Source organism: Pseudochaenichthys georgianus, chromosome 1 (genome assembly GCF_902827115.2).
Source record: "Pseudochaenichthys georgianus chromosome 1, fPseGeo1.2, whole genome shotgun sequence".
NCBI lineage: Eukaryota > Metazoa > Chordata > Actinopteri > Perciformes > Channichthyidae > Pseudochaenichthys > Pseudochaenichthys georgianus.
The window spans coordinates 12,472,220-12,496,108 of NC_047503.1; the positions used below are offsets into that span (position 1 = coordinate 12,472,220).

A 23,889-nucleotide genomic window follows, 5' to 3' on the forward strand; every position below is an offset into this window, starting at 1 on the left:
CTAGCGTCACTATCATGGTGACATTTGTAATATATTGAATACTTTGGTTTATGACCAAATAGCCGCAGAACTAACATCAGCCTCAGCTGAACTTGGTGTTTAGTGCTGATTAGCAAATGTTAGCATTCTAAACAATAACACCTGCTTTGTAATAACCTGTTAGCAACGTCCTTGTGAGCTTGTTTGCATGCTAACATTAGTATTTGGCTTAAGCACATGGATTTAAGCTTAGGGGTTTCTGATCAATACATGCTAATATTCTTAAGAAACCCAACAAAACACACATTAGATAATTTCAATGACACTGTTTATTAATCACCATTTGACCTGTGTGTGTGTGTGTGTGCATGTTTGTGTGTCCAATACGTTGCACCATGTATTGTCTGATTATGTCCATATTTATCCGTGTATGCCTCTCTTGTATGATTGTAAAACCTTTGATATCTAGCTCGATTGTGATAGCCCCCCGTTCCTGTACATGAACACATAGTCTGCTAGTAAAAATACACAACAAGCCAAAACAACTCAACTGGTGTTTTTGTTACACACAACAAGGCCCAGCATCTGTCAACGGTGAAAAGTAACATCAAAAAAGAACATCAACTTAATCCATGGTTGGTGCGAAGGAGTTTGCTTATTTAGGCAGAAGCACTCCTCCTCAATTTTATCCATACATGTCTTGATTTTGTAGCACTTGGTATTATTAGATTGAATGACAGTATGAGGTATAGAAACTAACCAATGTTTACACAGTTTTCAGAAAAAAGTATATTGTATATATATATATATATAGTTATATATAGATTTATATTCATTTATAAGCTTTTTAAAATAGCACAGTAAACACTTTGCACACATGATTAAAAACCACTGAGTGTGTCTGATTGTTTATGTATAGGCCAATGGCATCAAGGGAACCATATCCTGGTAAAGGGTCATTTCACTTTCTCTGCAGTCAGCTCAGGAAGGAACTGTTAGTCACTAGTTTAGACATGAGAACATTCATTTGTGATATTTTATTGATAAACTGAACATGTGGATTGTTTTTCTCTCCTTTTGTTCTACGCAGTGTTCAAATCTCCTTCCTGAAGTGGCTAAACTTGAAAGAGGACTGAACCCGGCTCCTGACAGCATGTTCCTGTCTGTAACGGTACGTTGGAATACTTTAGTCTGCACACTTTAACCACACAGAAAGAACAACAGAAACAAAAAAAGAGAAGTTATATAAAGACAGTCAAGTCAAAAAACCGGAGATACAGAATTTATAGTACTGCACATCATCTCTGCTCGTCCCCTTTTCCTTCTTTTTTATTTCCCCGTGTTTTATACCTGTACAACACCTGATCTCTCTCACTCTATGTCTAACCTTCTGCTCAGTTTCTCACTTCCTCTCAATTTTTTTACCCCACACAGTCTCTGTACAGTTGGCTTAGTGGTGACCATAGAAATAGCTAAAGGGCTCCGTGTGACATTGAAGTTTGTACAGAAACATTATTTTTCTTCGTCATGTAAACAGGCACACACAGATCTCTAGAGGCTAACTCCTCAGTCCAAAAAAAACAACCCACCTCTGTGGGCTAATGGGTCCCTCTTCTTCAGGTTTTGTATTCCTATGTCCATTTCAGTTCCTCTAATCTGTCTGCTGATGACTTAATAATTTCACATGTTGAGTGTTTCGGCCCCGGTCTCAGTCCTGCTGAGCGGAATAAGGCCTTGGATTTCTCCTCAAAATATCTTGAGGTTTACAGCTACTCAGTATTTAGTTCTCCTCTTCTCCCCCGGCGACCACTGCCAAGGCTTTGTTACAGTTCGCCGCCCAAGATAATGAAGCTTAACCAAGGTTGCTTTTGTCCAGGTTACTGTTTGTGTAGTTTTATGTTGCTGTCTCCAGCATCATCGTTGGTGGTTTTAGCACAGAAATTCACGCCGTCTCCGACAGGTCTACGTGGAACGAGCTAGCAAATCCTTTTGCGGGCTGAAAACACAGAGAACACACTTGTTAAAGACAAATGGCACCCGATCCCTTGAGACTCTTTGGTGACACAATCGGCTCGAAATACCGTCTCTTGAAGGATACGTGCCACAAAGGACTCTCTGTGAAGTTATTTATATACCCTAAAGGCTGGTCCTCACAGTTTTAATGGCAAACTAATTTGGGAATTGGGTAAAAAAGATGTCCATCAGTAAAGATAAACGTTTGAAATGTGGTGGCTACATAATACATGCTAGAAAATAAACAGAGCACTAATTGCTTCATTAATTATCTATAAATGGCTCATTAAACATTCATAAAAGCTTTATCAAGGCAACCCTGGTGATCAGAGCAACGCCAAAGCCAGTAGCAGGCGGTGCTATTTTTAAAGTAGAACATGATGCCAATTGGTTAATAGAGCTGCAGCCTCTGGGACTATTCCCATCTTTTTCACACTCTGATGAACAACAGAACTTTTCCAGTTTCAACGGGTGGTCAATTTATTTCAAAAGACCAGGAAAGATGGATGAAATCAAATGAGTAAAATATTAGACGATTAGAGTTGTGTTTTTTGGACAGAGCGAGTATGCAGTGCATTTATCCTAACCCCTTCGAGGGAGACGAGATGAGCAGACGCACAGGCAGCTATATTTGGAGCATAGCACGCTCTAGCACCTAAAGGCTAAATACAAATTATTTTTCTCAGAGCCCTGATGTGCGAGAGGAAGATTGCTTGGGTCTGTTTGCCAAGACGCAAACAAGGAGTGGGAAGGAAAGCAGGTTATAGAGCTTATCGTTTACCTGAGAGACAGCCCACAGCCAGCATGCAGTATCATGGAGGATGGTGGTTAACATGGTGGTGACTTGACTGGAAATGACTTCTCTACTGAATGTGTATATCGAATCCATTCCCTACTCTTAGAGCTAATATAATATTCATGTAATGTGGGAGCTTGGAAAGCAATTGACATCTACAAGAAATGTCCTGCCAATGATTCCCTGTCTGCGTCTTCAGAATGCCGTCTCAATTTATTCCAATGGATATCAATACCTCTTATTAGCCAAATGACGCCTTCCTCATATTGTTATAGTTTTTCTTCTTTTTTGCACACAAACTTGTGTTTGTGATATTACCAACTGAATAATGTTGACCTCAGTCAGCCCAACCTCACCCACCATTCTTTATGTCAGGTATTGATTCACTAGCAAGCAAGTATAGATATTTGACACTTCCTTTTTAGACTTCAATCCTTGTGAAAAAGAAGTAGCGTGGGTTGTGTGTTTCACCTTTCAAAGCTATTCAGTAGGGAAGTCATCTTGATCGAGCTTGTTGTTGAGCAAATGGAAAGATATGTCCTTTACAATGAGATGACCTACCTTTCATTTCCTCTCCATAATCTCACATGATGTTTTAAACAGTACTTGGCATTTTAATTGTGTGTGATGATGTGTGCTTGTGTTGCTAACCTTTTCTTGTATGAGCATCAGATAAAAAAAGGCTTATTGGGGAGGATTTCAGGGGGAATTTAAAGAAAGGTAAAAAAGAAAGAAAAGGGGCCACAACAGTTTATCATGAGTCTGTATTAAATTATTTTATTATAAATGACATGTTCACAGAAATTATTTAGGGTTAGGATGGCGTTAAATTGAATTTATCAAAGTGGGTTTTGGAGGATAGGGAGTTAGCAATAATATATTACATTTTACATTCAACAAAAAAAATCATAAATTACAAAATAAAAAGCGTTACAACAAAACATAAAGCTGTGTTTGAAAAAGAAAAAATATATAGATAGATAAGCAACATAAAAAAGTCCTGATCAGAATCAAAAAGGCAGATTCATGGTCCCCTGATTTAGTATCTGTTCTGGACCAGACCAAAGTCATAGGGTCCCAGGGAATTTTCATACTGATACTCACAGAGAAAGGTGGGTTTGTATGGTAGGGTCCCCCTATCATACTCTTTCCTCTCTAGCGTGCTGGAGCTGTACTGCGGCTGTTGCTGATGGAGGTGATGGTGAAGGCTTTGGTGTGACTGTGACCTTTGACCGTCCTTGCCAAAGGTGGAGAATGACCTATCGTTGGACGAGGCGGTGGACGAGGCCATGGTGAGTTGATCGGGCAGGTTGGCAGAGGAGGGTACCTCAGTGTCGGGCAACGTGGCGTCCATGCCGGGGACGTGCAGGTTGCTGCGGTAGTCCGGCCCCTGGCGCCCGTCGGACGGCACAAAGGAGGGCATCCAGCAGCGGTCTGAGTGACCCAGGGCCTTGCACTCCTCCGTGCAGTTGGAGAACAGGTCAGTGCCTGCAGTGAGGTCACAGATCAGGGTAGATGTAAAAATGTGAGAGGGTTGGGCGTCGGGAGAGGTGGAAATGTGAGATCACAGAGATGTAAGGGATGATAAGTAAGAGGGAAGAGAGGGAGAAGCGGATATTTGGAGTGGAAAAGGCGAGATGGAGGAGATGAATGAAAGAAACCAGAAGAGAGAACACAAGTTAGTAATCATTTGCCAATGTCGCGAGCAGAATAAGTGCAGCAAACGCTATTCATCAAAGAGACAAGGCCAACATTGATGAAGCGAGTTGTTTGTTTTCCTCCTCACCTCATTCATTCCCAATGAAATGTGCAATCAAAATGATGTGAACACATTTCAACCACCCCACTCTCAACATCAACATCCTCCGACTCACCATTGATTTCGCAAACACCAAGAGATCAACATGTGAATCCATATCCCATCATCCTCAAACACAGAAAAAATAAAAACCGCAAATTCTCGCAAGAAAAGTGCCTCAGATAAAGCAACACAATATTTACTAATGACTTAATCTCACTCTTACAGCAATCATCTCTATACACACCGACAACGTGTGTAATTGCCACGGAGCTAATGCCGACGACAAAGCGAAGACAACACAAAACATTTTAATTTACATCTTTAATCATATCATAGAAAAACCCACACAATCCTGCAATTGGAACAAACGAGGTACCAGTTATGTAAATTAGTTGATTTTAGAGAGAATAAAGAGACAAGAGAATACCAGAAAGATTATAAAAGGGAAGAGAAAGCACCAATAGATATAAACAGCCATCTTAGTAAAGGGACTCTGCAGCAATTTTTTACTCCTTCGCAGACCGGAATTTGTAGTTATTTCTCGGTTTTCCAGTTAATTCCCGGTTTTCCAGCAAAGCCATGTGGGAAAGCACGTCGGGATATAGGATCAAAGCCCAGACGAGCAGTTTAGGGTCCGAGGAGGAAAGCGATACATCAGTGAGACTGAAAAGGGAACAAGAGAACTCCAGAAACTAGACAATCTTTAATCTGTTATTCCCCGAGGGCTGAGAGGCCTTCAGATCAAAGGGTCCATTTACACAAATCTATCCGACTGATCCATTCCACTGATAATGCCTCTGTACCTCTATAACTAAAAGCAGACGGGCGCACACACAAACAATGTAATGTGAGCGTATACATGTCAATGGATATTATACTATGGAGAAAGATAAGTAGAGTGTGTATCACTTTTAATAATCAGCATAAATCAATCCAGCCATCCCAAAGAAGTAACAAGATATCTGAACCCTACGAACCCTTTCCGAGTCATTTCAGTGCATTTTTATTTCACCCATTGTTGCCTTTTTTCACCTCGAAGGAAATCACACAGTTATGGCTTCAAATGGGGGAAAGCGAAAACAATCTATTTGTATTCCATATATACTGTCATTAATCATTAAAAAAAGAAAACAGAGCTCTGGCAATGATATATAGCGTCATTTTGATGTTTTTAATTTGACAGCAGTTTTATTAGGTTCACTTTTTTACCATAGGACATTATATATAATATTTCGCTGCGTCACCTTTACTTGCAGCTTTAAGTAAATAAAGTATAGTAAAATCCCTTCCACATTCTTCTCAGTGTATATTAAGACCGGATTTTAGAATAGCAATCAGATTACAGATTACATGAAGGGAAGGAGCCGAGTATAGAGAATGTGTCACTAGAAATGATCCCCCAAAAGATTAATAGGGCCCCTTTTTTCGCGGCTACATCGTGTTTCTCAAGCCACATACATACCTGCAGATACATCATTTGTCATGCTCAGTATGGGTTTCAGAAACAAATGTTTCTGCATCTTTAGTTAACACAGTTGACGTTCTCTTAAACAGATGCTAAAACTTAAATCAAAATGAGGCTGTAAAACACATGCAAATGCAGCATTACCTACTGTCTCTATCAGAGAAAGTACACCTTATTTCAGGAAGGGTTCAAGTTTCAACAACACAGCAAACAAGTAAACGCATCTACTTGTTTTTCTACTTTTGTAATTATATTATGTTACAATCACTATGGAAACTGGCGATGAACATTGTCATCATTATTTCGTAAATGTAGTTTTAAGGTCACCTATTATTCAAAATCCTCTTGTTCATGTCTCTTCTACATCAGCATGTGTCCCCTCTGTGGAAAGAGACTCTGAAAGTTTCAGGAACAAAGATTCTCTCTCCTTTTGTCCTGATCCATTTCTATAAAAACCTGTCTGAAAATGAGCTGATCAGATTTTGGCCACTTTATGATGTCATAACGATTGTGTAACCATTAGCCAATCACCAACCAAGGTAACAACCACCCACTTTATCACCTGAATCTCCTCCGAGAGCACCATTGTGTTCTTTTTAACCAAATCTCTCTCAGAGGGGCGTGGGGAGGGGCTCCTTATTTTCATTTAAAGTAACAGACAGAGAATCAGCACTTTTGAAACAGGGCTGAAACAGAGGGGATTATGGGTAATGCTGCAATGATCTGTTTGGTATTTGGAGCCAAACACTTCAGAGACATGTTTTGTATATATCTGAGATCTATAATAAAGAAATGAAAAACAGTATAATAGGGGACCTTTAATACAACTTGAATTAAATAAACAATTACTTTTATTTATGGGAAATAGATCAATTTAAGTGTATACATATATTTGTGTTAGTTGTTATTTTTCATGTTCTAAAGCCAAAAGGAAATAAGTAATTAAGGAAATTGGAATAAAAGTTAAAAGGGTCGATTTGGTCCAAATAAAGACCTTTCTAATATAATTTAGTACCAGAACAGATACTGAATATAAAGGCAAAACTAACCTTGACTCAATCCGCTATTATAATATTAAAAGTTCTAACTGCCAATGTCATCCGGTCCACATGTAAATACCATCTATTATTTACGACAGCACTGTCAACACACTGTCTAAGGCCTACTGTTGTGTGCATGGTGTTGATCTAATCGTGTTGCTAATTCAGGCCTCACAGGGAGCGAGACGGGCAACAAAGACTGTACCATGGCCAAAGAGCCAGAGGAGACACGAGTCTCACAGACAAGGGACAGCAAGGTCCAAACAGACGGGGGTCGGGGGGGAGTCACAGATTTCACAGAGAGAGACAGCAGGCAGGAGAATCAGCAATACTGCAGGAACCATATGGAAGAAGAGGGGAGACCCGGGCTATCGCAGATGGAAACAGCAATGGCCAGAAAAGACAGGGGGAGAGACCCATATTTGGCACGAGAGTAGGGTTACATAGAGGTGGGCTGGGAGGGAGATACATTTAAGTACTTGAAATTACAAAAGAACTCCAATTAAACATGATCTTTTATGTTTCCATCATATGGATTTTTGATAGGATTAGAGTACCCTCTTATCTAACTATGCAGGGTCATGTGACGCTGGAGGCTTTTTTGGAGAGTAAAATAATGAATATGAATAGATGCAGAGAAGGTTCATGTATGCTTAAAATTGGACTGAATTAATTAAGTCAACAGATGATTAACAGCACAATCTTGTTTTCCTGTGGGATCAATGGAGACTACGGTCTGGTCTGTTTTTAAATAGCTGCATATAAGGGCCGAAAATGTATAATAATAATAACACATGTTATTTATATAGCGCTTTTCCTGGTGCTCAAATTGCTATACAAGCAAGTAAAGAAAAAATATTTTATTAATTACTTCTATTTTCTATATATTCAATTCTTATTTGTAGTGATATTTGGGGTTGTTGAAGTGGGGTTGTATGAGGTGTACACGTTTAGTTTTCTAAACTGGGGGTGTGCAGACACCATCTGTACACTAACGGAGCGTCCACACTACAGCTTCAAAAAAAGCTTGGAGCTGGGCGTGTCTGAAGCATGGGGATTTTATTCGAGCAACGCGACCAACAACCAATCACATGAACAACCAATCACATGAATCTCCCGCCACCGACATACCAACCCCGGGGATTTTATGCGAGCAATATATATATATATAAACTCCCCAAACAGGCGAAAACCTACCAGTTTCCCCCACTGTCTCTGCCACCTCCCTCCATGCCTGGTTCCTCCGGTTTGTATCCCGGGAGGTGAAGAGGGTCTGGTCATACAAAACCGGGTGATTCGCTACGGCGATAATTAGTTTCTCCTCCATCTTTTTGGAAATATAGAAATGAACGGCGGGATATCTCTCCCAGCTTAGACGCGGTTTGATTGGCTACGGCTTGAGCTGTCAGATTTTCAGAAACGGGATTTGATTGGCTGGCGCTGGCTACTCCGGCGTCTCCGGCGTCAGAAGTTGAACATTCAACTTCTGACGCCGGAGACGGACCGCTATGCTACCCACAATTCAGTTCAGCGAAAAGCGAGGCAACGTGACGTCACTCCATTCAAAGTGAATGGGAAGACGCGTTGGAAACCGTTTTTGAAGCTGTCGAAGCTGTAGTGTGGACGGGCCGTAACTATGAATGATTACCTCATGCCATCCCATTTTCAAGAACCCAACCTATCCCTTGAACGTATTGTATTTGCTTTAGCAAGTTTTAGTGTGGCCCTAAAGTATTATGCTTATTTTCAGGTTTCATATTTGTATTATGTCTTTGCTTTAATTTTCAAAAAATGCTTTATTCTTCTCATACTGCCTGTGCTGCAGCACCTCTTTTCACCCTCTGTCTGAAACCAGAGCCCAGTCTGCTCTGATTGGTTAGCTGTCCGACTCTGTTGTGATTAGCCAGACTAAGACAAAGGACTCCAATTTGGGGCGTTTCAGGCGGGGTGAGAGTGTGTGGGAAAGACACTCCCTCTGGAGGGAACTTTGGGATTTTAGCCTTTGCAGACCATTAACATGCGAAAAAAAACATAGCACACTACAGGAAATGGGAAGCATAATAAGCATAATATGGCCTCTAACTATAACCCTTCGCTCTGTTTACCTCTGTGTTTTCTGCCAAATGGTGTGTTTTATCACCACCTTGCATGTGCAGGTTGTGGGTCAATTGTAGCTCATACTCAGAAGAAATGATAAGGTTCAAAAGAAAAAAAAAACCTTTAAACTAGAACAGTGCAGCACTCTGGGACTACAGAACTTGAGTGGCGTTAACTTGCATTACCCTCCAATTCACCTCTTGAAACTAATGTATATTTATGGCTGTCTTTAAAGGTCTGGGGGCTTATAAATCATAGTATTTCTGTTAATTCCCACCTTACAGTTAGCCTTTGGCCTTTTAATGGACCTTCCGGCAAATGAATGTCCTCCTCGGACACACAAGGGTGTTGACCTCGGGCCCTCGCAATCATCTCTGTGCTGTTAAAGCGGAGATAAAGTGTTCCGTAGACACAGTGCTTACGCCTCAAAATGTGCAAACAAATAAGCTGAGACACCCAGGAAAAACCCAGACACCCAGGTGCAAAACTAAACGCACATGCAAGATAAAGGAACAGAGTTAATGAAGAAGGATTAAGAGAAAGCTCAGTTTGTTCCAAATGTCTCATTTCCTAGTATATTATTAAGCAGGCACAAGGAGCGTATTGTTCTCTGGAGATGATGTATACATATATTCTCCAGAAAGCCCTATTAAATCATGCTCTGAGAAACTTTTGACTTTCAAACTACTCAATATTTTTTTGGCCTGTCGACTCAGTCTTAAAAAGACATCGATATCACCACATACATTTGCGGACACACTTAAAAATACTCTCTTGACGCGGGGATATGTAAATGTACACAAGCTAACAGACAGAAAGGCCATGTGCACATGACACCCGGTGGCTGTTGATTCCCTTGAAGCACCTTTTCTTCCTCGGGCAGAAAACCAAACAACAACTAAAAACGGTGACTGGCAATGACAGGCCCTGCCAGCAGCACCGTCTCTCATTGTGACCTCATCAGGCAGGGAAAACAGACACACACACACACACACACACACACACACACACACACACACACACACACACACACACACACACACACACACACACACACACACACACACACACACACACACACACACACGTGCGCGTGCACAAGGAGATGTAAAGACGACGCCACACAATGCAAACACAATCTACTTGCTAATATGCAATCAGCACTACTGTTCCTTTTTTCCCAATTACATCCCGGAGTGTTTCCGAAATCCCACGTTGGTGGGATTTGACTAATTGTGCTGGCTGACATACATCCAGCAACTGGGAGTAGGTAAAACAAATTATAGGGAAAACTGCACCATGTGGGCACATATCTGCTCCAATCAGGTCTGTCTCGGTTTTCGTAGCCCCCCCTCTGTATATCACCCTCACTGTCTCTCGTTATTTTCTCTCACTTTCAATCCTTTCTGCTTGGTTCTTCCTGTCTCTTTATCTATTTTTCCCTCAAAAAAAAAAGAACATCCATCCCCCAGGTAAAGGGTGTCTTCTATCCATACGTCTGTTTTTCATCTTGTCCTCCACTGTTCCGGAGAGAATACAGACACACAACATCAATATTTGGACAGCAGCTCAGGCCAGCAGAGGAGTAGCATATAGCTTTCTTACACAGGTTGGCCTGTGAGACTGTGAGGAACAAACCAGAGACCTCCCTGGGCCAAAACAGACCAAGATGGCTCCCACCATATCCAGTGATGACAGTGAGAGATATTGTTCAGACTCTTGGAAAGGCAGCTACCATTTTCCATTTTTTTATACGGCTCCTGAATTGGGAGGGAGAGCCAAGATGGCCACTTGCCCTAACAGTGTCTGTTTGATTAATACGGCCCTTTGTAATGTAGGAGCAAAGATTCTGGATGACCACTGATTATTGATCTGTATTTTGTACGCTTTTCATCACTTAGGAAGTGGAAGTCATTGTCCAAGATACAATCTGATCATGACTTAGCTCCCCATTAATGGTAATAGTGGTATTACAACGGGTATCGTTTCTTAGTTTTGGCCATCAATTTTAACAATCCTTGATCTGGTTCGTCTGTTTTTCAATAGGATTACAGAAACACTACTGGCCCGATTTTCATGAAACTTGGTGGAAGGGTCTAGCATGGGCCAAGGAAGAAGCCATTCCATTTTCGAATGGATCCAATAATGAGTAAAACATACACATGTGTTTTAATACTTGTGGAAAGAGCACTGGCTAATGACTCTCCAAATGCCCTTCTAGTTAAACCATTGTACTGGTCAGTAATGAGTAATTGTGACATTACAACAACTAAATACAGATCAATAAAGAGCAGTTCTAAGCCATATAATGTATATATCATACTATATCTAAGCCATATAAGTCTTATACATGAATCAGTGGGGTGTTTCTATTAACCAAAGTATATATCATAGCACATAATATGCATTTTAAGTTCCATAACTTCTCTCAATAAGTGTTCTATTTGTTTATTGAACCTATGTCAGCAAACTAGTAACAACACACAGATCACATATCTTATTCCTCATGGACAGGGTTGGTACCAAATTATCTAAATCACTTTATTTGGAAGTATAAGTGAGAGTGAGTAGACCCAAAATGTTGGTAAAAATGATATCCTTTTTTCTTAAGGTACAAATCTGAAAATGAAAGTTTCTTTAATTACGAATCGCTCTAATATCAGGTTAGAAAAAAGCGTCTGACTGTATAGAAGACTATGAGATAATTACCGTACTCATCACTTCATTTAAATACCTCAGTAAACCTTTTCCTAATAATTTTATGGTATCAATTGCTAGTTTAAAATCTTCTCAAGTGCAGTATGATGTTAGAATAGGGTATGCTTCAGGGTTAAAACCTCAAAATGTAGACCAAATGTGTAATCAAGAGGAATTACTGTTGCCAGAATGCATACATATGTTCACATGCATGTACGTTAAGCATTGCAGCATGTCTGGAGCAGATGTTCACTGATGTCTGAGCAGAAAGCATGATTTGTGTGTTAGTCATGGCCAAAGCACGATTACTTTTGTCATGACTGAGATTTCCATGAACTGCCTCATGTTCAACTAAATATCCTAGGACCCAGTGTAAGAATACAACTTGCTCTTTCGTTCTTTTGGATCTCATGTTTTCAGCATATTTTAGGCCCTATTCAAGAAGGCTCATTACTTCCTTGTTTCTTCCATTTCAGAGAAGAACACTTAATGTGCTATTCAGCTCCTTCAGAAAGCTCAGCCTATTCATACCATTCACACATTCACCGAGCCACTCCACGAGATGCGTCAGTGTTTTGCTAATCATTACACGAATGAGTTTTTGATTCATTTCCACACAGAACTCAGTAAGTCACAGTGAATCCACTCCTCCATCGACCTTAACCGCGTTATGAAAAGTTAATGTAATATTTATTTTTCTTTGTACGTGCTTTGTTTGAGATAAGAAAGTAATCAAAGAAATCAAGGCAATTAGTTAATCAAATTGATGTTGTCCTTTGTCTACTGTGACTTCAATTGATATTCAACCAGCCAGTCAGTTTAGAAGAAGTGGTGACATCCTAACCTGTTACAGTCTAATTACAAATTGATTTTTTTTTTTTTTTAATGAGGCTATGTTTTTTTATCCAATTTGCTGTCTTAGATGTTCTCCTTTTCAAATAGAAATACTGTATTTCCTGTTTGCATCTGCTTGTGGGATTTTGAAGCCTTACGTTGGACCATTTACTTTCTCTAGCCTTTGGAAGTTGTACTTGTAAGATGTTCTGGTGTCATGTATCCTTATTGAATGATTGTGACATCCTGTGAGCACATGTCCAAAACATGTTCCGGTTCTAGCCACTTGTATTCGAGGACTTTCTGCTCCTATTTCTCTTACATGATGCTAAACTGACTATCTTTGGGTCAGGCACATATTGAACTTTGGGAAGCATTATGAACATGAATTGATCAGGAAAGTAATCAGACATTAAAATAAATAATAAAAAGACATATTGTTGATTAAAATATTAGTTAGGTGCTATAATTCTTTTACAGTGCCTTTTTTCAGTTTTTTGCAACTTTATTGTCTTTTGTAAGCATTCTGCCTTTTCACAACTTCTTGTCCTTTGCGTTCAGCAAGTCTCCATGTTTTCATTAAGTGAGCTTTTGATATTATTGACAGTAGTTTCGGTGTAATTGATGATAGAGTCAGGGATCACAGCCCACAGTGTTGTCAGTATCTCTGGCCTGGGAGGAGTGTGTTTCAGAACCCTGTGTGCTAAATTCGTCTGACAGCTGGCTGACATGGGGAAACTGCAACACGGTGCCCGCCACTAATTCATAATCAGCCATCTAATACACCGTTGCCACAGTGATTTAATTGTCCCATTTGTCACGGCTGTTGTTCCCACCACAACAAACGTCAAGATAATGATCATTTCCAGTCTGCCACCCGTCACGCAGCCTTCCACATCTGATCGAACGTTTCTTTGGTGCCAATATTATTTTCTTTTTTCGCCAAATGAATATGTAATCCTCTCTTGTCTGTCACCTTTTTTATTTTTTTATTTTGCTTAATCATTCTTGCTGCCATCTCCGATTAGGTTCATGATGGGAATCAAAGAGGTAAACCGAGTCTTATTTGGATCTAAGAATAAAAAAAAAGCCGGGAGGTGTTGCAGTCAATCAATAGTGCTTTGGCTCCTGACACAGCGGTACCTCACTCCAGAAACGCTGCCTTCAGAAAAGCCATTTGCCCACTTTTTTTAAGGTATCTGCTGATATCCAATCCTCACGGGCAAGCGTCCCTTTGATTTAAAACCTAGTCAAGAGACTTATTTTCTAAAGTGTCAGACGAGCGGCCGAGCGGGAAGCCACGGCAGGTGTAGTTGATGATATGCCAACTGGAAATGGTTTTCCCCTTGATTTGAAATATTCCGTGGTGCACCAAATGGGAGAGGGTGCTGGTCCTGTGAGGAAGCCTTCTCTCCAGCCCTCCTTTGATAATTGCTATGCAAAGGTTCTAGAAATGAATTACTGATCAGCCGAGTGTTGCGGAGAGCCAACGTTTGGGGGAGACAGAATGAGGGATGAGACCCTGCCACAAAACCCTGAAATAGAATATGTGTGTGTGACAAACACACATCCACAATGAGAGTGTACACACTGTTGGTGCATGCTCTGCATATGTGTGCATATGAATGTGCACATCCATATTTACTTATGCAAACGCTGCAGAAATTCATGGCAAATACGCATGCCATACTTAGTGTTTGGTCTTAGTCAACGAAGATTTATTTTTACCATCCTTTTTTTATGGTGAAGAACCTTATCAGAACATCTTTAGTAAACACGAGATTTAAAATGGTGGGCCATTTGGTAGAGCTGGCAGTCCCTTTACTCTTGTTAATACCCCTATCTCACACTTTCATATGGGAAGATCACTTATAAAGACTTAACTGGTCCAAACAATTCGTAAAAAAAAGAAGATTGTAGGTGGTGCTCTTGCATGATTCTTGGTGGAACAACTTCGTTTTAGAAATGTTGTTGATTAAGCCACTTGATCCAAGGTTTTGTACACAAATTGGGCGAGTGGGACTGAGGTAGTGCGGTCGTCTTTCAATCGCCATGGCCAACGGTGTGTGAATGTTATAAGTGGCACACTGCTCTCTATCAACGATGTGTGAATGTTAGTTTACTAAAGCAAGTGGCACACTGCTCTGTATCAATGGGGCGGGCAGAGGGGGTCATAAGGACTGAATACAATGCTGTATAAAATATGGGCCATTTGTCGTCAAAATCGCATGTTAGTTGACTTATCATTTATTTAATTGTGGACAGCTTGAAATGTAACCAGCATGAAACCCCTATACACACACACACATATCATACAACCCACAGTAGCCAAACAAGAATGTTCTCATCCCTATATAAAGGGAGTCTCTTGTATGCCTGTATAGAGGCAGCATGCAGTGCTCATGGCAGAGTGCCAGGCACTAGCTACCACTCTATCTCTCTTTAAACTGAATCTCATTTAAGCTTTCCATAGCCCCGCCTCAAAGGATTCAATACAGACATCATCACCTAGCCTCTCTTTCTCCTACACAAAACACACACAAGCGGATTACATACAGGTATTATACGCCTACATATTAATCCAGTCAATGGCATACCTTTTATAGACACACACACACACACACACACACACACACACACACACACACACACACACACACACACACACACACACACACACACACACACACACACTCCATCTGGTTTTGCTGTTTACAGAAGTATGTGAAACTCAACTGTCCCTCTTTCCAAATACCACTCACTAGATATTACCTCCCATGGAGCGATAAGCTGTTCCCTTCTAAACCAAACATGATGAACAAATGTTGGTTTGCTCGTCGAGCGAACAGAGTACAGAACCAACTGGGTACACTCCACGGCCAGCGCCAAATGAGCGCCCGTGTAGCCAAGTAAAGCTGGGAAACATGTTCTCGGTTCATTAATATGGTCCTTTTAAATATGCGAGCAAACCAGTCAGAAGGATTTCACGGCAATACTTAGCATAAGATATGTTTTAAAGGGGGCCTTAAGGAAAAAAAGTTTGTTAGAGCTTCGGTATGTATTTATATCATATTATTATTATTATATATTTGGGTACTTGTGAAATAAGACAACTCATTCGATTATTTTCAGAAAACATTAGATATTTTTGCAATATTGATTGAATTATTGAAGTATTTAGTAAAAATGTTATTCGTTTTTTTCTTCGCAATAAAGCCTTTAAGTAATCAGAGAACACCAGCCTACAGTATATTTGAGTATCACCAGTTACTGCTTAATAACAACCTTTGCAGTCGGTCTTAAAGAGACAGGCGCTAAAACGGATTGTTTATGTTAGAAGGTAAATAAAGTATATTGAGACAGCCAGTCTGAGAAAAATAATGTTTTTTCTTCAAATTAAAGCATGTAAAGACTTTTTGATAGAAACCCAAAACACAAGTATGAACCAAAAAGTGACCATAATGTGTCGCTTTTAAGGGCTACCTTATCACTAAATGATGTTGACTGCTAGATACATAGTTTAAGATGCATCGCAAATTCATAAAATATATCTTATTTGTTATACCTTCTCTATCTCTTGAAAATCTGTTTAAAAAATAACTCACATACAACTCGGAATGTATGATTAAACGCCCTTGTTAATATGTATTCCACAAAAACAACTACTTTTCAGCGAAAAAGAAGCAAGCCTTTTGGATTTCTTCCAATTCTGTATTTCAGTCTCGCACAGATTTGACCTTCCAAGCCTGCTTTATCAGTGAGGGCAGGCAGTGACACCACCGCTGCATATCGGCTCTCTATTTTAGCTCGGTTCATTAATAATGTCAAACATCATGGAGCCTGATGAGCACCATTCACTATCCTACAACACCTATCTAATCCAGTCTATTTGTATTCTCAGCACTGATATTATATTTGGCAGGCTCCGGTCTAGACAGGGGTCTTACTGCAGTCACGTGGAACAATTCCTCAGAAGGAAAAGGGCAATTCAATATGAAATGAGATTTAGTTTGCTCCACTTTTTTGTCTGACTCCACTTTGATCAATAAACAGGTACTAATCTAATCGAATTTGAGGGAGAACAGGACGAGGCTTATGATAAAACCGTGTCTAAAAGGGGGGAAAAAGTACTGCATTGTAAATTGTAGAAGAGAATAACTAAACAAAGCTGAAGTGCAGGAAATGTTCTCTAATTCCAAAATGTTATGTTTGCCTTAACTTGTGCCAAATCTGCAAAGATTTTGCCAACAACACAAAGAACCCAAAAGCTGCTGATGTCCTTGCTCAGCTGAATCCATAACCAACAAAGGCAGTACAACACGCCGACTGCGTGTCTTATTGAAACGCATCTCATTATATCAATTTAGATCCCAAGCCTTTTCCCTTTCACTTGAGAGAACCTATTGATTTGTGCCACTAAAGCACTAAGGGCCTCAAACGGCCTCTCTGCGAGTCGCTGTCCTTTCAGCACCACTCGTGAGAAAGAGAGAAAGGCAAAGAGAAAACATCTCTCCCAAATATTCTTCCCTTTCATCCGGCTGTGAAATACAATCAACACTTCTGGGGCTCGCTCATGCCAGGCAGGGGCCCCGGTATTCGCACTCTCAAATTAAGGAAATTAAAAACCACCGGTCCGCACCACAAACTCAGAATTATCCCATTCACAATTGCAAACACACTCTATGGAAACTGGAGGATTGGATGGTGTATGTGTGGGTAATGACAGTGTCATTTGGTCTGCTTGGGCGGGGTTGGACTCACCGGCAGAATGACCCCGGTTGGTGGCATCATGGTCACTGTCGCCCTGTTCGCTGTCGCCATGCCCGCTGTCTTTGGAGCTGACTATGTCTGCCTCTTGGAATGCAGAGCTGTAGGAGGTGGGGGGGGGGGGTGGTGTCAGAAGGGGGAGAGGAGGATTAAATGAGGGGGCAGAGAGAAAGAGAACCAGAAATCAACACCGCGTTAATACAGTCACTGTGGCCGTCAAGAGGCGAAATTGGATGTTTCACAAGGCATGTAATGAAATCCAGCATTAGAGGCGTAATAGGCCCTGCTCTGTCAGTTATGGGACGGATGCCAAATTGAAGATGAACGTTATGGAGACATTGGGAACCATGTAGCCTCTCAAAGCCACAATTAACGATGCAGAGTATACGGGACTCACACTGATGGATGTAATATTCAATTTTATAGATCTGTGAATAGCCTGAGCTCCATGAGGCCTATTGGATGTTACAGGTCCTCTGGTGTGAGGCTCATAGTCTCGGCACGTTGGCAATCATAACACGGCGTGCGTGTCTGTGTGTAAGTGCTGAGGTGTGTGCTTTTGAATACCTGTTGACACGTCTGGGCCGGTCCACCAAGTAGCTGAGTTCTGCTCGTTGGTGTTTCGTCTACAAAAAACAAACACATTTGATTACAGTTAATGCTAAATACACACATTAACAAATAAGCAGGGTATATACAGCAGTATACTACAGCAATAGCAATAATGTGAACATCTTCAGGTACAAGTACAATCCAAAAGTACTCATCATGCATACAATTCCATTTCCGCATTACATTATAATTATTGATAGATCAATTATTACTTTAATGATGCATCTAATTAAAATGTGGCTAATTGGAATATACTGCTTGGTAGCTTAACCCTCCATTATTCATCATTATGCATTAATTATTAATCATCCAAAACTGCAATGTAACTATAGCTGTCAAACTAAATGTAGTGGAGGATATTTGCTTGCAAAATATAGTAGAGCACCTCCTATAAGTACAAGTACCTAAACATGCTACCAAATGTACTCAAATTCCACCACTGAGTTTTATCCTCATACATTGGCTGTCAACGCGTTAACGGTGATGGAATGAGCTAGGAGGAGGAGTGGGGTGGGGGGCGTCAGTACGCGCATCCACTCGGTGAGTGAGTGGGCGAGAGGAGACGGGAGCAGGGGAGAGTGGGTTAGGGGAGGCGACTGAATGCGTAAATGATTGAGCCGCGCGACGCTGAGACTGAACAACCTTTGTTCACGGTGCTGCCGTGCAGGCTCGTGCGCGGAATACTTAACGCGCAGCAAAGGCAATGCTGTGTGTGACTGGCTCCACTCCAGCCCTGCAGCGCAATCAACAAAAAAGCTCCACAAAAAAAGTCCACAGCTCCCCCAAGCAGAATGCACACAAAACAGCGCTATCAAGTCCCCCTTCTCTTCATGCTGATACGAGCAGCCCACACGTTATAACCTAATAAGATTAAGAATATATCCGCTGCAAACGCCTGTTCTTTATGAGGGTAAGCTAATTAAGGCTGCTGATGTAATCTAACTGTATTGCAAGCATATTGGCAATTGTCTAAACTCAAATGAGTGTGCATGTGTCATTGTTCCACTCCCCTCACTATGTTCTGAAATACATTACCATTCGGGTAAACCACATATTGAAAACCCAAGTCAGAGGTTTTAACTTTTTTTTGTTTATGGATTTGTTTCAATTGAACACAGAATAATCCCTTCCAACTCTGGTTCGACAGTAAAATGATCAGCAGTGTATACCCACAAGTCAAACTACCTGTCACACTCAGCCTTTTGCGCACGACCCCAAAGGTTGATCTGATAGAACCACTACCGCGAATGAAGCCAAAAGGCCACGCAATATTCGAACATTGACATGTCCAATCACCATTACGCATGACAATGATTAAAAGGCCCCCGAGCATGACAGCCAAGTCATTAGCAGATACTCCCCTCCCCCCCCCCCCCACACATCCTCTCGGGACTTGTGTTGCGCGTGACCTGGGTGGATAACAGACTTTGACGTGAAGCAGACACAGAGCGTGAATCTCTGCAGATATTTATGATCTGGGTTGAATCATGGGTGTTTTCCACTTTCAGTGATGGCTGATGCAAGCTGCTCTTACCTCATTAGAGAGGATGCTGCCGTTGGATATGATGTCCGGCTGCTGGTCACTGTAACCCGTCACTATGGCGCCGCAGGGGTTGGTGTGATCCGTATCCGTGCTGCGGGAGGGGCTGCACGGTTTCAGGAACATCAGATCCGTTTTGGCTGACTCTGGTGTCAGACACACCTGGTAGCAGTAGGAGTTCTGGTTCTGGTGGTGGGAGCCGAAGCCCCCTCCCACGCCGCCCACACCAGACTCCTCCACGGGCACCTGACCCACGGGCCCGACCCCTGACGTCACGTTGGTGCTCTGGACCAACATGATGTCGGATTTGCTCAGCTTCTTCTGCTTCCGGCCGCGGGACTGCCTGCTGCAGCACGAGCTACAGCACATGCAGCACTCTCCGGCTAGCAGGCACGTGTACAGGTCGATCTTCTTGTCCTTTTGGCAGCGCACGGCCAGCACGATCATGGCCAGGAGGAAGATGAATGACACAGAGCCCAGGGCAATGATGAGGATGAGGGTGAGGTCAAGGGAGGTCTCCTTCGCCTTGGAGGCCGAGCCGCGGTCCCCATTGCGGCCCTCCACCACGCTGTCCACTAATATTACACTCACACTCGCAGAAGAGGAGAGAGGGGGCTGCCCGTGGTCTCTCACCTCGATCAGAAGGTCGTAGTAGCCCTGCGGGTCCCTCTTGGGGGAGATCCTGCGGGCTGTCCTCAGCTCCCCCGTCCTCCAGTCCATGCGGAACATCCCCATCTCGTTGCCCCGCAGAATGCTGTAGGACAGCCGTGCGTTCTCGCCATCATCCGAATCCATAGCCATGATGCGCGTCACCAGGTACCCGGGCTCAGCAGAGCGCGGCAGGTGCTCTTTGGCTGTGCCGTTCTTACCGATGGGGGCTATGACAGTGGGTGCGTTGTCATTCTGGTCCACTATGATCACATTGACAGTGGCGTTAGAGAAGAGCTCGGCATCGCCACCGTCTTTAGCATGCACCATGAAACTAAACTCCTTCAGCAGCTCGTAGTCAAAAGAGCGCAGCGCGTAAAGATAGCCGGTGTCCTGGTTTATGGATACATACGTGTCCACGGACATGCCCTGTATTTCACACTCCAATATGGAGTAGGTAATGAGAGCATTTTGTCCTATATCAGGGTCCATGGCACTCACAGCGTGGATGAAAGCCCCGGGCACGTTATTCTCAGTCACATAAACATCATAAACAGCCTGCGTAAAGCGGGGCGCGTTGTCGTTCTCATCGGAGACGTGCACTTTGATGGACTTGCTGGTGGCGAGCGACGGCTGCCCCTTATCTTTGGCCACCACGGTGATGGTGTAGGAGTCTGTGTTCTCTCTGTCCAGTGGTCCGTCTGTCACGATAGTGTAGTAGTTCTTAAAGGAGGATTTGAGCTTGAAAGGAACGTCTCCCAAAACCTCGCAGCTCATGTGTCCATTTTCGCCGGAGTCCCGGTCTGAGACGCTAAAGAGTGCGATGACGGTGCCCGGGGCGTCCTGCTCGCTCACGGACTCGGTCACAGTGCTGAAACCAATCTCCGGTGTGTTGTCGTTCACGTCCACGAGTTTCACCAGCACTTTGCAGTGCGCGGGGACCGCATTAGCCCCCATGTCTTTAGCCTGGACGTAAATCTGGTGCGTGCTGCTCTCCTCGTAGTCCACCTCTCCCGCCACCTCTATCCTACCTGTCCTGGCGTCAATGTTGAATAAGTCCTTTACCCGCGGGGTGTTGTGGCTGCTGAAGGAATAAACTATTTCCCCGTTTTGTCCCTCGTCAACATCTGTGGCGTTGAGCTGGATGATCAGAGTGCCCACGGGAGAGTTTTCCCGCAGATTCACAGAGTACACTGACTGGTCAAAGGTGGGCGCGTTATCGTTCGAGTCCAGCACTTTAACGACCAGGAGAGCCGTCCCGGTGCGCTGCGGGATGCCCCCATCCACAGCCGTCAGCACGTACCGGTGCACAGCCTGCTGCTCCCGGTCCAGAGACTTCTCTAGCACCAGCTCCGCGAACTTGTTCCCGTCACTCTGTGTCTGCACGTCAAGGTAAAAATAGTTATTGTTCGTGATGGCATATGTGCTGAGAGCGTTCGTGCCCACGTCCGGGTCGAAGGCGTTCTCTACCGGGAAACGGGTCCCGGGGATGGCGCTCTCCGATATTTCCACGGAAATGTCCGTCTCAGGGAAGCTGGGTGGATTGTCGTTGATATCCATCACTTCAATTTCAACGCGAAACAGCTCCAGCGGGTTCTCCAGAAACACCTCCAGGTGCAATAGGCACGGGGTGGTTTGCTTGCAGATTTCTTCTCGGTCGATTTTCTCCTTCACCACGAGCGCTCCGTTCTCTAAGTTCACCTCCAGATAAGGTGTCCGCGAACTGGGCACCGTCTGGAAACGGCGAGCGGAAAGTTTGGTAATGTCCAGCCCCAAATCCTCTGCAATATTCCCAACCACGGAGCCAGGCTCCTGCTCCTCTGGCACGGAGTAGTGTAGCTGAGAAACAGCTCCATGCAGGATGGAGAGAAGGAGTATTAACCAAATCATCTCCTCTCACAAAGTGCACTTCAAGATGAAAAAAAAAAGTGTTATTCCTTTTTCTTACAAGAAATGTGCATTTCCCATTTCCTCTGTCCGCAAAAAGGCAGTGAAATAAACAGCAACAAGGCTGCACGATTGTGAAATGCCTCTCCTGTGCCTCGGGTTAGTGGAACATTGTGTCGTTTCAGCTGTGAGAAGCACAGCCATTTGATCCGAGCTCCTCTGTTTTAATCAATTCTGCACCGGTCTGTGAGTTTTGGCGTCAGCGCAAACATTGCAGGCTGCAGCCAGGACGCATAGCCAACACTCCCTGTGCTCAGAACAGACAGCCTCTTCTTCACACAAAGTCACAATATAGGAAATTCCACACGAGTAGGGAAAAAAGTCCTGCTTTTACGCACTGCAAATCTACCACAATGCAACTTCTAAATAAAGCCTCGCGAATCTCTCCCTCTATCTCTCTCTGAGAGCATGTAATCACTGCGCCTAAGCGCTCAAAGCGGATGATGTGTGCAGCTCGGCTTCTGTAAGGCGACTGTGAGCAGCGGGGTTGGTTTTGCGCACAGCTCCTTTCCCCACCAGCCAATGGTATGCTCAAACACCGGCTGTAATGGCACCTGATTGGGGCTCCGCGACGCCAGCCAGAACACACACCGGGCCCCTCATAACAAAACCAGTTAAGTGCCACTGCGCTCCTCTCTCTTCTCCCCTCTCTCCTCCGGGTCCGGCCTCAGTTGTAGCAGGGAAATTAAATGTTTTACACATCCAGTGAATTAAGAAAGTCGAATAACTGTGGCTGACAGTTGGCAAAGCCTGTGCGGATAAAATTACAACGAGTGCTGGAATTTCTGAAATATCATACTATAAACAATGCTTGTATTCATTTTAATCATAACATAATATTATGTTCTTCACCTCTAGTGTAACGAATGGATGTGAGATTGCTATACAAAGTACAATGACTGTCATGAATGTTCCCTTTACGCAATTTAATCTACCATCTACCCCTCTCTCTCTCACTCGTTCTCTCTCTCATATAGAAACACAGATGCACAATAGGGGGGCAACAGTAGAAAGCATTTTAAATGAAGTAATATCTCCTGTGTTGTTTGCTCGCGAGCATCAGTGCGATCCGAGGTTCCATCAGAGCAGCATCACACACGACTTCCTTTAATTCAGTGTAATGAAGCACCATGCTTTAGTCCCACCGTGTTGCTAATAGAATGGAATCTATTGGTTCCCCTATATTCCCATTCTTATCATTCCCCCCCCCCCCCCCCCCCCCTACTGGCCTTAACTGTAGTGAAGTTGCATCACACCCTAATTTAATTCATAAGGCATACATTAAAAATGCAAATGAGGAGTAGTCGCGGGGGTCTAACTACTTATTGGAGGATGATGTCAAAAATATGAAAAAGAGCGTAATTGAGGCTAATTAGCATACGTCTCTGATTCCAAATGTAATGCAACAATGTCGGCCAGTTAATGCAAAGCGACGTGCCCATTGTGCGGCGGATTAAACAGCGCGAGATTCGCGATTCTGCATCTCGCCATAGAAGTCAGAAAGAAACAAAAGAGGAGACGTTAGATGAATTTCCAGCCTTGTCTGAGCCGGAGCTGTGTGACTGAATCGAGCTGACACTGGAGTCGGATCTCGGAGCAGGAGCGCACAGCAGCTCCTCTCTCTTCCTCTCTCTCTCTCTTGCTCTCTACCTC

The 23,889-nt window shown here is 42.9% G+C and overlaps 1 protein-coding gene across 4 annotated transcripts; it reads right to left on the reverse strand.

Moving 5' to 3' along the window:
* Window positions 1-290: 290 nt before the first annotated feature.
* On the reverse strand, window positions 291-22,694 carry pcdh10a (protocadherin 10a). Of its 4 annotated transcripts, none has more exons than XM_034086959.2 (5): window positions 19,636-22,694; window positions 18,057-18,115; window positions 17,484-17,590; window positions 4,116-4,276; window positions 291-1,975 (listed from the first exon to the last, which is right to left on the reverse strand). In XM_034086959.2, exons 1-5 carry the CDS (start codon window positions 22,177-22,179, stop codon window positions 1,922-1,924), a joined length of 2,925 nt encoding a protein of 974 aa, XP_033942850.1. In that variant the 5' UTR covers window positions 22,180-22,694; the 3' UTR covers window positions 291-1,921. The 4 variants fall into 4 exon arrangements, with proteins under 4 accessions (XP_033942850.1, XP_033942767.1, XP_033942682.1 ...); XM_034086876.2 differs by having other exon boundaries at window positions 4,015-4,276; XM_034086791.2 differs by having other exon boundaries at window positions 3,893-4,276.
* Window positions 22,695-23,889: the final 1,195 nt, after the last annotated feature.

Bases quoted from the DNA above. Each gene is read 5' to 3' on its own strand.
- pcdh10a (XM_034086699.2), bottom strand. From the start codon at position 22,179: ATGATTTGGTTAATACTCCTTCTCTCCATCCTGCATGGAGCTGTTTCT. The intron at 17,591-18,056 runs GTATTCAAAAGC...CACCTCCTACAG, and splicing joins CGGCCCAGACGTGTCAACAG to CTCTGCATTCCAAGAGGCAG. The intron at 4,277-17,483 runs GTGAGTCCAACC...ACCTCACTGCAG, and splicing joins CAACCGGGGTCATTCTGCCG to GCACTGACCTGTTCTCCAAC.